At 49.9% G+C, this 15,494-nt stretch overlaps 1 protein-coding gene across 18 annotated transcripts in view; it reads left to right on the top strand.

The window, feature by feature from the left end:
• The window catches only part of robo2 (roundabout, axon guidance receptor, homolog 2 (Drosophila)), a 1,628,477-nt gene that overhangs the window by 1,547,747 nt on the left and 65,236 nt on the right, over positions 1 to 15,494 (top strand). For all 18 annotated transcript variants that reach the window (XM_072513070.1, XM_072513078.1, XM_072513075.1 and 15 more), the window contains 2 exons: positions 961 to 1,003; positions 6,933 to 7,078. In XM_072513070.1, coding sequence (XP_072369171.1) covers positions 961 to 1,003; positions 6,933 to 7,078 — 189 coding nt within the window. The remainder of the gene's footprint in view (positions 1 to 960; positions 1,004 to 6,932; positions 7,079 to 15,494) is intronic.

The following is a 15,494-nucleotide window of genomic DNA, read 5'->3' as shown; positions in this document are numbered from 1 at the left end:
ATTAAAAATAAACTTCACACAATCAACCAACTTGAACCACAGATGTGTCACTGTGGCTGCTGGGTATTTGTTTGTCCTAAAGTCCAGCACAGCATTGTAAACTCTGGACCCAGTCTCACGTCCCAGTATCTGTGGTATAGCCAGGCGAAGGATAGCTCCCTCTTCTGATGTATCATTGCATTATACAAATTAGACGGCGAGGCTGTCATGAGCCTTGTTTTTGCTTTGGCACAGAGTCATTACACTGAAATCACCAGACGCACCCATCAATTACATCTTGACAGGTCCAACTGATACATTGAGGTGCGTCAGTATTTAAATAAAAAATATGATAGTCTTAAATTAGAAAACAAAAGGACTTACATTTCGGTACCGCCCTTCGTGACATCCCAAAGTGCTTTGTAACCAAAAAAGTCCTTTCGAAGTGCAGTCGTTCTTGTCATGTCTAAAACAAATCATGCCAAATTGTGCGAAGCAAGCTCCCACAAGCAGAGCTCGGTACGTGACTCTGCTCCACCTCTCGGTCAAAGATTTGTAGATTTGGGCCCTACGCCACTCAGTTTAGTGCGTAACACTGACCGATGGTGCAGCACAGCACTGAGAGAGTGCCACCATCCTTTGAGTGAGCTGACGCACTGCCTGCTTGTTGAGGTGGGTGCTAAAACTTCAAGGCACAATTTTGAAGAAGTGCTTGCAGTTCTCACAGTTTCCTGGTATTACAACCAACAGAATAATGGGCATTAGCATCTCCTTGGAGTTGTAGAGGAAATTCTGAATTAATTCTTAGCAGAAGCACATACTGGAGTTTTCTTATTTTACAACTGATGAATGGTAGAAGGGAAGGCTCAGGTTTTGTAATACCTGCCTTACTCTCTGTGTGACGTGACATGTCGAAAGATTATTTAACAAAGTGTCCATTTCTTTTCCTTTTTCTTTTTCCATCCTGTGCTAATAATGAAGTCACCTTCCAACGTGTTGATGGAGGAATCATGGGTAACGGAAGGTAAGTTAACTTAACGCAAAGATCTCGATTGTCTCTAAATATCAGGCTAGAGTGGCCAAACTGTCAACTGGTCAGCCACAATTACAAGGTCGCACTATCGAGGGGTCAGTCAGTCACTCAGTGACTGTCGAGGGGTCAGTCGGTCACTCAGTGACAGAGCCGCACTATCGAGGGGTCAGTCACTCAGTGACTGGGCCACACTATCGAGGGGTCAATCACTCAGTGACAGCGCTGCACTGTCGAGGGGTTAATCAGTTATTCAGTGACAGGGCCGCACTATCGAGGGTCAGTCAGTCACTCAGTGACAGGGACGCACTGTCGAGGGGTCAGTCAATCATTCAGTGACGGGGCCGCACTATCGAAGGTCAGTCAGTCACTCAGTGACAGGGCCGCACTATCGAGGGGTCAGTCAGTCAGTCACTTAGTGACAGGGCCGCACCGTCGAGTGGTCAGTAATTCACTCAGTGACAGGGCCGCACTGTCGAGGGGTCAGTCAGTCAGTGACACAGTGACAGGGCCGCACTATCGAGGGGCCAGTCAGTCACTCAGTGACAGGGCCACACTAACGAGGGGCCAGTCAGTCAGTCACTCAGTGACAAGGCCGCACTATCGAGGGGTCAGTCAGTCAGTCACTTAGTGACAGGGCCGCACCGTCGAGTGGTCAGTAATTCACTCAGTGACAGGGCCGCACTGTCGAGGGGTCAGTCAGTCAGTCACTCAGTGACAGGGCCGCACTATCGAGGGGTCAGTCAGTCAGTCACTTAGTGACAGGGCCGCACCGTCGAGTGGTCAGTAATTCACTCAGTGACAGGGCCGCACTATCGAGGGGCCAGTCAGTCACTCAGTGACAGGGCCACACTATCGAGGGGTCAGTCAGTCACTCAGTGACACAGTGACAGGGCCGCACTATCGAGGGGTCAGTCAGTCACTCAGTGACAGGGCCACACTATCGAGGGGTCAGTCAGTCACTCAGTGACACAGTGACAGGGCCGCACTATCGAGGGGTCAGTCAGTCACTCAGTGACAGGGCCGCTCTATCGAGGGGCCAGTCAGTCACTCAGTGACAGGGCCGCACTATCGAGGGGTCAGTCAGTCAGTGTCACAGTGACAGGGCCGCACTATCGAGGGGTCAGTCAGTCACTCAGTGACAGGGCCGCACTATCGAGGGGTCAGTCAGTGACACAGTGACAGGGCCACACTATCGAGGGGTCAGTCAATCACTCAGTGACAGGGCCGCACTATCGAGGGGTCAGTCACTCAGTGACAGGGCCGCACTATCGAGGGGTCAGTGAGTGACACAGTGACAGGGCCGCACTATCGAGGGGTCAGTCAGTCAGTGTCACAGTGACAGGGCCGCACTATCGAGGGGCCAGTCAGTCACTCAGTGACAGGGCCACACTATCGAGGGGTCAGTCAATCACTCAGTGACAGGGCCGCACTGTCGAGGGGTCAGTCAGTCAGTGACACAGTGACAGGGCCGCTCTATCGAGGGGTCAGTCAGTGACACAGTGACAGGGCCGCACTATCGAGGGGTCAGTCAGTCAGTGACAGGGCCGCTCTATCGAGGGGTCAGTCAGTGACACAGTGACAGGGCCGCACTATCGAGGGGTCAGTCAATCACTCAGTGACAGGGCCGCACTATCGAGGGGTCAGTCAATCACTCAGTGACAGGGCCGCTCTATCGAGGGGTCAGTCAGTGACACAGTGACAGGGCCGCACTATCGAGGGGTCAGTCAGTCAGTGACAGGGCCGCACTGTCGAGGGGTCAGTCAGTCAGTGACACAGTGACAGGGCCGCACTATCGAGGGGTCAGTCACTCAGTGACAGGGCCGCACTATCGAGGGGTCAGTCAGTCACTCAGTGACAGGGCCGCACTGTCGGGGTCAGTCAGTGACACAGTGACAGGGCCGCACTATCGAGGGGTCAGTCAGTGACACAGTGACAGGGCCGCACTATCGAGGGGTCAGTCACTCAGTGACAGGGCCGCACTATCGAGGGGTCAGTCAGTCACTCAGTGACAGGGCCGCACTGTCGAGGGGTCAGTCAGTCAGTGACACAGTGACAGGGCCGCACTATCGAGGGGCCAGTCAGTGACACAGTGACAGGGCCGCACTATCGAGGGGTCAGTCACTCAGTGACAGGGCCGCACTATCGAGGGGTCAGTCAGTCACTCAGTGACAGGGCCGCACTGTCGAGGGGTCAGTCAGTCACTCAGTGACAGGGCCGCACTATCGAGGGGTCAGTCAGTCAGTGACACAGTGACAGGGCCGCACTATCGAGGGGTCAGTCAGTGACACAGTGACAGGGCCGCACTATCGAGGGGTCAGTCACTCAGTGACAGGGCCGCTCTATCGAGGGGTCAGTCAGTCACTCAGTGACAGGGCCGCACTATCGAGGGGCCAGTCAGTCACTCAGTGACAGGGCCGCACTATCGAGGGGCCAGTCAGTCACTCAGTGACAGGGCCGCACTATCGAGGGGCCAGTCAGTCACTCAGTGACAGGGCCGCACTAGCAAGGGGTCAGTCAGTCACTCAGTGACAGGGCCACACTATCGAGGGGTCAGTCAATCACTCAGTGACAGGGCCGCACTATCGAGGGGTCAGTCACTCAGTGACAGGGCCGCACTATCGAGGGGTCAGTGAGTGACACAGTGACAGGGCCGCACTATCGAGGGGTCAGTCAGTCAGTGTCACAGTGACAGGGCCGCACTATCGAGGGGCCAGTCAGTCACTCAGTGACAGGGCCACACTATCGAGGGGTCAGTCAATCACTCAGTGACAGGGCCGCACTGTCGAGGGGTCAGTCAGTCAGTGACACAGTGACAGGGCCGCTCTATCGAGGGGTCAGTCAGTGACACAGTGACAGGGCCGCACTATCGAGGGGTCAGTCAGTCAGTGACAGGGCCGCTCTATCGAGGGGTCAGTCAGTGACACAGTGACAGGGCCGCACTATCGAGGGGTCAGTCAATCACTCAGTGACAGGGCCGCACTATCGAGGGGTCAGTCAATCACTCAGTGACAGGGCCGCTCTATCGAGGGGTCAGTCAGTGACACAGTGACAGGGCCGCACTATCGAGGGGTCAGTCAGTCAGTGACAGGGCCGCACTGTCGAGGGGTCAGTCAGTCAGTGACACAGTGACAGGGCCGCACTATCGAGGGGTCAGTCACTCAGTGACAGGGCCGCACTATCGAGGGGTCAGTCAGTCACTCAGTGACAGGGCCGCACTGTCGGGGTCAGTCAGTGACACAGTGACAGGGCCGCACTATCGAGGGGTCAGTCAGTGACACAGTGACAGGGCCGCACTATCGAGGGGTCAGTCACTCAGTGACAGGGCCGCACTATCGAGGGGTCAGTCAGTCACTCAGTGACAGGGCCGCACTGTCGAGGGGTCAGTCAGTCAGTGACACAGTGACAGGGCCGCACTATCGAGGGGCCAGTCAGTGACACAGTGACAGGGCCGCACTATCGAGGGGTCAGTCACTCAGTGACAGGGCCGCACTATCGAGGGGTCAGTCAGTCACTCAGTGACAGGGCCGCACTGTCGAGGGGTCAGTCAGTCACTCAGTGACAGGGCCGCACTATCGAGGGGTCAGTCAGTCAGTGACACAGTGACAGGGCCGCACTATCGAGGGGTCAGTCAGTGACACAGTGACAGGGCCGCACTATCGAGGGGTCAGTCACTCAGTGACAGGGCCGCTCTATCGAGGGGTCAGTCAGTCACTCAGTGACAGGGCCGCACTATCGAGGGGCCAGTCAGTCACTCAGTGACAGGGCCGCACTATCGAGGGGCCAGTCAGTCACTCAGTGACAGGGCCGCACTATCGAGGGGCCAGTCAGTCACTCAGTGACAGGGCCGCACTAGCAAGGGGTCAGTCAGTCACTCAGTGAAAGGGCCGCACTATCGAGGGGTCAGTCACTCAGTGACAGGGCCGCACTAACGAGGGGCCAGTCAGTCACTCAGTGGCAGGGCCGCACTAGCAAGGGGTCAGTCAGTCACTCAGTGACAGGGCCGCACTATCAAGGGGTTAGTCAGTCACTCAGTGAAAGGGCCGCACTATCGAGGGGTCAGTCACTCAGTGGCAGGGCCGCACTATCAAGGGGTCAGTCAGTCACTCAGTGACAGGGCCGCACTATCGAGGGGTCAGTCAGTGACACAGTGACAGGGCCGCACTATCGAGGGGCCAGTCAGTCACTCAGTGGCAGGGCCGAACTATCGAGGGGTCAGTCAGTCACTCAGTGACAGGGCCGCACTAACGAGGGGCCTGTCAATCACTCAGTGACAGGGCCGCACTAACGAGGGGTCAGTCAGTCACTCGGTGACAGGGCCACACTATCGAGGGGCCAGTCAATCACTCAGTGACAGGGCCGCACTATCAAGGGGTCAGTCAGTCACTCGGTGATAGGGCCGCATTATCGAGGGGTCAGGCAGTCACTCAGTGGCAGGGCCGCACTATCAAGGGGTCAGTCAGTCACTCAGTGACAGGGCCACACTATCGAGGGGTCAGTCAGTCACTCGGTGACAGGGCCACACTATCGAGGGGTCAGTCAGTCACTCAGTGACAGGGCCGCACTATCGAGGGGTCAGTCAGTCACTCGGTGATAGGGCCGCATTATCGACGGGTCAGTCAGTCACTCAGTGACAGGGCCACACTATCGAGGGGTCAGTCAGTCACTCAGTGACAGGCTGTGACTCATATTTCATTCCCTCACCCTACAGTATAAACACCTCCCATTTTCTATGCCTTTTAGCTGAGACAAAGGGTCACCTGGACTCGAAACGTTAGCTCTTCTCTCTCCCTACAGATGCTGCCAGACCTGCTGAGATTTTCAGTATTTTCTCTAAGAAGATGTTAGAATAGGTCACAAGCTTGGTACAGACAGACGTTTAAGCAACATAAGACATAGGAGCGGATGTAAGGCCATTCAGCCCATCAAGTCCACTCCACCATTCAATCATGGCTGATTTCAACTCCATTTACCCGCTCTCTCTCCATAGCCCTTAATTCCTCGAGAAATCAAGAATTTATCAACTTCTGTCTTAAAGACACTCAACGTCCCGGCCTCCACCGCCCTCTGTGGCAATGAATTCCACAGACCCACCACTCTCTGGCTGAAGAAATTTCTCCTCATCTCTGTTCTAATGTGACTCCCTTTTATTCTAAGGCTGTGCCCCCGGGTCCTAGTTTCCCCATCTAATGGAAACAACTTCTCTACATCCACCCTATCTAAGCCATTCATTATCTTGTAAGTTTCTATTAGATCTCCCCTCAACCTCCTAAACTCCAATGAATATAATCCCAGGATCCTCAGACGTTCATCGTATGTTAGGCCTACCATTCCTGGGATCATCCGTGTGAATCTCCGCTGGACCCGCTCCAGTGCCAGTATGTCCTTCCTGAGGTGTGGGGCCCAAAATTGCTCACAGTATTCTAAATGGGGCCTAACTAGTGCTTTATAAAGCTTCAGAAGTACATCCCTGCTTTTATATTCCAAGCCTCTTGAGATAAATGACAACATTGCATTTCCTTTCTTAATTATGGACTTACAGGAAGAGAGAGAGGTAGAGAGATGTAGGGATAGAGCTCCAGAGCCTCTGAGCCAGGCAGCTGAATGTACGATATCAGTGACAGGGTCATGAAAATTGGGGACCATAGATTGCTTGATTGGTTGCTGCTCCGACTTGACTCAGTCTTGTAGCTGGGCCATCCCAGTGAAAGGGCCCGACTGGAATGACAGGGTGATTGGAGCATTAAGATGCAGCATGCCTAAGGTTAGGGCCCGCACCTGGAATTTCAGAAGAGGTAGAAACCCTCACCAAGAATTGTCGTCATGTTTAAGTAGCTGAATGATGCGTCGGCAAGCCGAGAGGTTGGAAATGATTTGTGGAGTCTTTTCTTACCCTTCAATTTGCCGGCTTCTCAAATTGCAGCAGACCAGGCATGTTAAATCCGGGTGAGTCAAGTTATCCATGGCTGGCAGATTCCTGGCCCGCCACCAGCCTGCCTGTGAACGGGTGCAGCAACGGACCCACTGACCTTGGAGACCTCGGAGGAATGGGGAACTTCAATCGAGCAGGTGAGTCATTTGGAAACGGGTCTGCACTGCTTTCTTCATGGCTGGAGTGTTTATCAGGGAGTTCCAAATGTGTGGAGAACAAGAGTTTTTCCTTTGAGTAACCGATGAGAATTGAAAATGTGAAAATTCTGATCGTAAGGCCCAGCTATGAAGATATTTGCGTCCTGCGGAAAAAGTGTGAAGGAAAAAGTGGGACCATTCAGAGAAGAAGAAGGGAACTTGTGTGTAGATGCAGAGGCTGTGGGAAGGGTTTTACATGAATATTTTGTCTCTGTGTTTACAAAGGAAATGGATGATGCAGATATAGTCCAGGAGGAACAATGAAATGGTAGACTAGTACAAAAGGTGAAGTCACACGGGATCAGGGGTGAACTGGCAAGGTGGATACAGAACTGGCTAGGCCATAGAAGGCAGAGGGTAGCAATGGAGGGATGCTTTTCTCATTGGAGGGCTGTGACCAGTGGTGTTCCACAGGGATCAGTGCTGGGACCTTTGCTCTTTGTAGTATATATAAATGATTTGGAGGAAAATGTAGCTGGTCTGATTAGTAAGTTTGCAGACGACACAAAGGTTGGTGGAATTGCGGATAGCGATGAGGACTGTCTGAGGATACAGCAGGATTTAGATTGCCTGGAGACTTGGGCGGAGAGATGGCAGATGGAGTTTAATCCGGACAAATGTGAGGTAATGCATTTTGGAAGGGCTAATGCAGGTAGGGAATATACAGTGAATGGTAGAACCCTCAAGAGTATTGAAAGTCAAAGAGATCTAGGAGTACAGGTCCACAGGTCATTGAAAGGGGCAACACAGGTGGAGAAGGTAGTCAAGAAGGCATACGGCATGCTTGCCTTCATTGGCCGGGGCATTGAGTATAAGAATTGGCAAGTCATGTTGCAGCTGTATAGAACCTTAGTTAGGCCACACTTGGAGTATAGTGTTCAATTCTGGTCGCCACACTACCAGAAGGATGTGGAGGCTTTAGAGAGGGTGCAGAAGAGATTTACCAGAATGTTGCCTGGTATGGAGGGCATAAGCTATGAGGAGCGATTGAATAAACTCGGTTTGTTCTCACTGGAACGAAGGAGGTTGAGGGGCGACCTGATAGAGGTATACAAAATTATGAGGGGCATAGACAGAGTGGATAGTCAGAGGCTTTTCCCCAGGGTAGAGGGGTCAATTACTAGGGGGCATAGGTTTAAGGTGAGAGGGGCAAAGTTTAGAGTAGATGTACGAGACAAGTTTTTTACGCAGAGGGTAGTGGGTGCCTGGAACTCACTACCGGAGGAGGTAGTGGAAGCAGGGACGATAGGGACATTTAAGGGGCATCTTGACAAATATATGAATAGGATGGGAATAGAAGGATATGGACCCAGGAAGTGTAGAAGATTGTAGTTTAGTCGGGCAGTATGGTCGGCACGGGCTTGGAGGGCCGAAGGGCCTGTTCCTGTGCTGTACATTTCTTTGTTCTTTGTTCTTTATTGGAAGGAATAATCATAAACAGAGAGCAAGTACTTGAAGGATTGAAATCCTTGAAAGTTGATAAGTCGCCAGGGCCAGATGGATTGTTTCCGAGGCTACTGAAGGAGGTTAGGGAGGAGATAGCAGATTCTCTGAGCATAATTTTCCAATCCTCACTAGATAGAGGAAGGCACCGGAGGACTGGAGAAATGCAAGCGTGGTTCCATTGTTTAAAAAGGGATCGAAGGAAATGCCAAACAATTATAGGCCAGTTAGTCTTACATCGGTGGTGGGCAAATTAGTGTAATCAATCCTGAGAGATGGGATTAACTGTCACATAGAAAGGCATGGAAAAGTCAGGGAGAGTCAGCATGGATTTGCTAATGGAAGGTCTTACCTCACGAATTTGATTGAATTCTTTGAGAAGTGACAAGAAGGGTTGATGAAGGTAGTGCAGTGGATGTGGTGTACATGGATTTTAGCAAAGCATTTGGCAAAGTCCCACACTGCAGATGGTCAAGAAAGTGAAAGCCCATGGGATACAGAGCAATGTGGCAAACTGGATAAAATGTTGGCTTAGTAACAGGGAACAAAGGATGATGGTCCATGGCTGCCCTTGCAATTGGAAGGTTATTTCAAGTGGTGTTCCATAGGGCTCGGTGTTGGGACTCTTACTGTTTGTGTTATATATTAATGATTTGGACGTAAACTTGGGGAGCATGATTGGGACGACAAAAAAGATTGGCCGAGTGGTGGACAGAGTAGAGGATAGCTAAAATCTCCAGAATGATATAGATGGATTAGTGGAGCGGGCGATAAGGTGGCAGATGGAATTTAACACAGAGAAGTGTGAGGTCAGCATTTAGCAAGGTCAAACAGTTATAGGGAGTACACAATAAATGGGAATACTAAACAGGGGCTGTTTAGCACAGGGCTAAATCACTGGCTTTGAAAGCAGAACATGGCAGGCCAGCAGCACGATTCAATTCCCGTAACAGCCTCCCCGAACAGGCGCCGGAATGTGGCGACTAGGGGCTTTTCACAGTAACTTCATTTGAAGCCTACTTGTGACAATAAGTGATTTTCATTTCATTTTCATTCATTTCATTTCATTTTCATTTTCATTCATTTCATTTCAATACACTAAGAGGGGTAGATGAAGTGAGAGATCTTGGCTTTTAAGTACACAAGTGCCTAAAGGCAGCAGTTCAAGTAGACAAGATTGTAAACAAAGCATATGGAATGCTGTCCTTCATTGGGAGAGGTTTAGAATATAAAAGTAAGGATATAATGTTGGAATTGTAGAAAACACTGGTGAGGGCACAACTGGAGAATTGTGTGCAGTTCCGATCGCCACATTACAGGAAGGACGTATTGCTCTGGAGTGAGTGCAGAGGAGGTTTGCAAGAATGTTGCCAGGGCTGGAAAAGTGTAGCTACGAGGAGAGATTGGATAGGTTGGGGTTATTTTCCTTGTAGCAAACAAGGCTGAGGGTGTGACTTAATTTAGGTGTACAAAATTATGAGGAGAAGTGATAGAGTGGGTAGGGTAAAATTGTTTCCCTTGGTGTAGAATTCTAGAACCAGGGGACATAGATTCAAGTGTGTCATGTGAGAGTACCTGTAAGAAATGGGTGTTTATAAAATAGCTGTAGTGGATGTACCTTTAAGAAATGGGTGTTTATCAGTGATGTCAGAGTGTGGGTGGAGCTGGGCTGTCTGTCAGCTTTTTACTTTCGTTTTGGGCTGTCTGCTACAGGGTGTGTTTAGTTTTGTTTTAGATTTGGAGAAGTTGCAGTCACAGCAGGATGTGTATGAATCTCTGCAAGCTAAAGAATGTTCATTTGGTGATTTCAAACTGGAACTGCTCTCAGTAGAGAATTTAAACCTGCTGTCCTTCTGTAAAAAAAGGTTTTTGTCTTACGGATGTTAAAATGAAAGATTTAAGGCTTACTTCTAGAGTACTGTACTCTTTGGGGGGCGTATTTGAATTGATGGTTGTTAAGATGTTCACTATACGTTTATAAAGTGTTAACTGGGTTCATAGAATAAGCATTGTTTTTGTTTAAAACTACTCTTAGTTCTCTGCTGCATCACACCTGTAAAGTGGGCCCTTGTGCTCCCCATAACCAAAATCTATTTAAAATTGTGGCTCAGGTGAACTCCATGATACACTTTGGGGTTCTCTAAACCCTGGACCATAACAAGTGGCTGAAGGTGTAGAGGGGAAATGAGGAAGAACCTTTTTACGCAGAGGGCAGTGGGAGCCTGGAATTCGCTGCCCGAGTTGGTGGTGGAGGCAGAGACCCTAAACTCTTTTAAAAAGTACCTGAATCTGCACCTTCAGTGCTCTAAGATACAGAGCCAAGGACCGGGAGTCAGAAAGTGGGATTAGAAAGGGCACCTGGATGTCCTCGGGCTGGCATGGACAAGGTGGGCCGAATGGCTCCTTCTGTGCTGTAACTTCTCGCTCATTCTATGGTTCTAGGTGTGCAGGAGTACTACCGCAGGAATTGCAGAGGCTGAACTGCATTTAATCATTAAGATGGGCTTAAAAAGTTGGGTCTCTAGACTTGAGCTCAGACTTGATCTGATTGTGAGAAATAAAAGAATGACCAGGGTGAGATTAGGGCCGGTCAAGGACAGTAGTGGGAACTTGTGCATGGAGTCAGAAGAAATAGTAGAGGCGTTGAATGAATGCTTTTCTTCAGTGTTCACCAAGGAGAGGGGCCAGATTTTTGAGGATGAGAGTGTGATACAGGCAGGTAGGCTGGAGGAGGTAGATGTTCTGAGGAAGGATGTATTAGCAATTTTGAAAAACCTTAGGGTCGACAAGTCCCCTGGGCCAGATGGGATATATCCAAGGATTCTTTGGGAGGCAAGGGATGAGATTGCAGAGCCTTTGGCGTTGATCTTTGGGTCCTCGCTGTCCACGGGGATAGTGCCAGAGGACTGGAGAGTGGCGAATGTTGTTCCTCTGCTCAAGAAAGGGAATAGGAATAACCCTGGTAATTATAGGCCGGTTAGTCTTACTTCGGTGGTCGGTAAGTTAATGGAAAAGGTCCTGAAGGATGGGATTTATGACCATTTGGAAAGATGCAGCTTAATCCGGGATAGTCAACACGGATTCGTGAAAATCAAAGCCAAAGGCTCTGCAATCACATCCTTTGCCTCCCAAAGAATCCTTGGATATATCCCATCTGGCCCAGGGGACTTGTCGACCCTAAAGTATTTCAAAATTGCTAATACATCCTTCCTCAGGACATCTACTTCCTCCAGCCTAACCGCCTGTATCACACTCTCATCCTCAAAAACCTGGCCCCTCTCCTTGGTGAACACTGAAGAAAAGCATTCATTCAACTCCTCTCCTATTTCTTCTGACTCCATGCACAAGTTCCCACTACTGTCTTGCCTCACAAATTTGATTGAATTCTTTGAGGAGGTAACTAAGTGTGTAGGTGAAGGTAGAGCAGTTGATGTCGTATACATGGATTTTAGTAAGGCGTTTGATGAGGTTCCCCATGGTCGGCTCATGAAGAAAGTAAGGGGGTGTGGGATAGAAGGAAATTTGGCCAATTGGATAAGTAACTGGCTATACATAGAAGACAGAAGATGGTGATGGATGGAAAATTTTCAGACTGGAGACCAGTTACCAGCGGTGTACCACAGAGTTCAGTGCTGGGTCCTCTGCTATTTGTGATTTTTATCAATGACTTGGAGGAGGGGGCTGAAGGGTGGGTCAGTAAATTTGCTGATGACATCAAGATTGGTGGAGTATTGGATGAGGTGGAGGGCTGTTGTAGGCTGCAAAGAGACATTGATAGGATGCAGAGCTGGGCCGAAAAATGGCAGATGGAGTTTAACCCTGATAAGTGCGAGGTGATTCATTTTGGTAGAAACATTTGAATGCGGATTACAGGGTCAATGGCAGGGTTCTGAGGAATGTGGAGGAACAGAGAGATCTTGGGGTTCATATCCACAGATCTCTGAAGTTTGCCACTCAAGTGGATAGAGCCGTGAAGAAGGCCTACAGTGTGTTAGCGTTTATTAACAGGGGGCTTGAGTTTAAGAGCCGCGGGGTTATGCTGCAACTGTACATGACCCTGGTGAGACCACATTTGGAGTATTGTGTGCAGTTCTGGTCACCTCACTATAGGAAGGATGTGGAAGCATTGGAAAGGGTGCAAAGGAGATTTACCAGGATGCTGCCTGGTTTAAAGGATAAGTCTTATGAGGAAAGGTTGAGGGAGCTAGGGCTTTTCTCTTTGGAGCGGAGGAGGATGAGAGGCGACTTAATAGAAGTTTATAAGATGATGAGGGGGATAGATAGAGTGGACGTTCAGAGACTATTTCTTTGGGTGGATGTAGCTGTTACAAGGGGGCATGACTATAAGGTTCAGGGTGGGAGATATAGGAGGGATGTCCGAGGTAGGTTCTTTACTCAGAGAGTGGTTAGGGTGTGGAATGGACTGCTTGCTGTGATAGTGGAGTCGGACACTTTAGGAACTTTCAAGCGGTTATTGGATAGGCACATGGAGCACACCAGAATGACAGGGAGTGGGATAGCTTGACCTTGGTTTCGGACAATGCTCGGCACAACATTGAGGGCCGAAGGGCTTGTTCTGTGCTGTACTGTTCTATGTTCTATGATCATTATCAAATGATGAAGGGAATAGTTTATTTTCAAGTTGACAGTTTGTTCCAATTGGAAAGGCTAAAGAAGATCACGCGTCACCATTTTGTGTTGTGTCAGGCCAGGGTTAGATTAGATGCAAGGATTTGGTTCCCTACCCCGAGTATGGGCTTTGAACAGGCTGCCTGCTCAGGCAGTGGGCGCTGATTGGCGAAATTCCTTCAAGCGAGAGTAAAGCTGCCTGGGTAAGTCAGAGAGAAATTGCAGAGATTTGTTATTCATTCCTTGCTCAGCCCTAATTGCCCTTGAGAAGGTGGTGGTGAAAGTCACACAATGGTTCCAGCAAGGAAGGAAGCCACTTGGCCCTTTGATTCCCTGCTGGCTCGCTGCGAAAGGAACAAACCTGATGCCTCTGTCCCTCGTCTTTACCCCGTGGACCCGCAGATTCTTCAGCTAGTTATCCATTTCCCTTTTGTAAATCACGAAACTGCTTCCACCACAACCTCAGGCCGTTCATTCCGGATCCTTACCACTCGCTGTGTGAAGTAAAGCTTTTCCACGTGTCTGCTCTGCCTCTTGTGCCAGTTTACCTTGAATCAGACTCTCAAACTTGGGGCGAATCGAGGAACAAGGTGAAGGCATTGGAGAGGGTGCCGAGAGAATTGATGAGGCTGTTCCTGGGGGATGTGGGACGGCAGCTGTGGAGATAGATTGGCCAAGCTGAGACCTTTCTTCGAGAAGAGAAGGTTCAGAGGAGATGTGATAGAAGTGTTGAAAAGCATGAGGTGGCTGGACAGAGCAGGTAGAGAGAAGCTCTTCCTGTTGGAGGAAAGGGCGAGGACCGGGAGACACTGATTTATGGAGATTGACATGAGGAAGATTTTTTATTTAACACAGCAAGTTATTAGTATCTGGAAAGGCACTACCTGTGAGTGTGAGGCGACAGGTTCCCTTTCAAAAGGGACTCGGATAAGCACCTGAAGGGAAAAAGGTTCTGCGGGGCCTCGGGGGAAAAGTGGGGATGGGCCGGGGTGCGGGGGGGGACTGGCATCTGGATTACTCTGCCTGAGTGTGTGTTGTGCAGACAGGGATCACCTGGTTTTGGCTGGGGTGGAGAGTGGAGCTATTGTGATTCAGAAGGTATCACTTGCTTGTGAGACTGGTCGGATGAGCCATAGCAATGTTAACTGTCTGCCATTATTCTCGGATTTGCGACTGGCTGAAATGGAAAATAAAATCAAAGAAATAGTAGATCAAAACATGAAGCGTGAGAGAAATTGTTTTGTTAAGACCATAAGACCAAAAGACATAGGAGCAGAATTAGGCCATTCGGCCCATCGAGTCTGCTCCGCCATTCAATCATGGCTCATATTTTCGCATCCCTATTCTCCTGCCTTCTCCCCATAACCCCTGATCCCCTTATTAATCAAGAACCTATCTATCTCTGTCTGAAAGACACTCAGTAAATTGGCCTCCACAGCCTTCTGCGGCAAAGAGTTCCACAGATTCACCACCCTCTGGCTGAAGAAATTCCTCCTCATCGCGGTTTTAAAGGATCGTCCCTTTAGTCTGAGATGGTGTCCTCTGGTTCTAGTTTTTCCTACAAGTGGAAACACTCTCCACGTCCACTCTATCCAGGCCTCGCAGTATCCTGTGAGTTTCAATAAGATCCCCCCTCATCCTTCTAAACCCCAACGAGTACAGACCCAGAGTCCTCAAACGTTCCTCATACCACAAGTTAATTGTCCCACCCTTCTCCCACCACCATGACTTTCTATTATGAAGGTGAAGGTCCTTAGTGCAGGATAGCAGCCAAGGTGAAAAACCTAGCAGAAAGCAGGAGGTGAATTGAGCCCTGATGGATAGACAACGTGAAGCTTGGGTTTTAAGGAGTTGTTGCTTTTTATTTTTTTCGTTCATGTGACGTGAGCGTCACAGGCTGTGCCGGCATTTATTGCCCATCCCTAATTGCCCTTGAGGGCACAGTTAAGAGTCAACCACATTGCTGTTGGTCTGGAGTCACATGTAGGCCAGACCAGATAAGGACGGCAGATTTCCTTCCCGAAAGGGCATTAGTGGACCAGATGGGGTTTTACGACAATCAACAATGGTTTCATGGTCATCATGAGCCTTTTAATTCCAGATTTTTATTGAATTCAAATGTCACCATCTGCAGTGGCCTGGGTCCCCAGAGCATTATTCTGGGTCTCTGGATTACTGGTCCAGTGACAAGAGCACTACGCCACCGCCTCCTTTATTGTGGGAGGAACGGGGGGGGGAAAACAAATGAGAGAGGAGTAATTCCAGGATTCGGGAGTCCCGAGAG

This window comes from Scyliorhinus torazame, chromosome 8 (genome assembly GCF_047496885.1).
Source record: "Scyliorhinus torazame isolate Kashiwa2021f chromosome 8, sScyTor2.1, whole genome shotgun sequence".
Lineage (NCBI taxonomy): Eukaryota > Metazoa > Chordata > Chondrichthyes > Carcharhiniformes > Scyliorhinidae > Scyliorhinus > Scyliorhinus torazame.
Note: the sequence above shows the minus strand (reverse complement) of the source record. Positions and strands in the feature narration are given on the sequence as shown.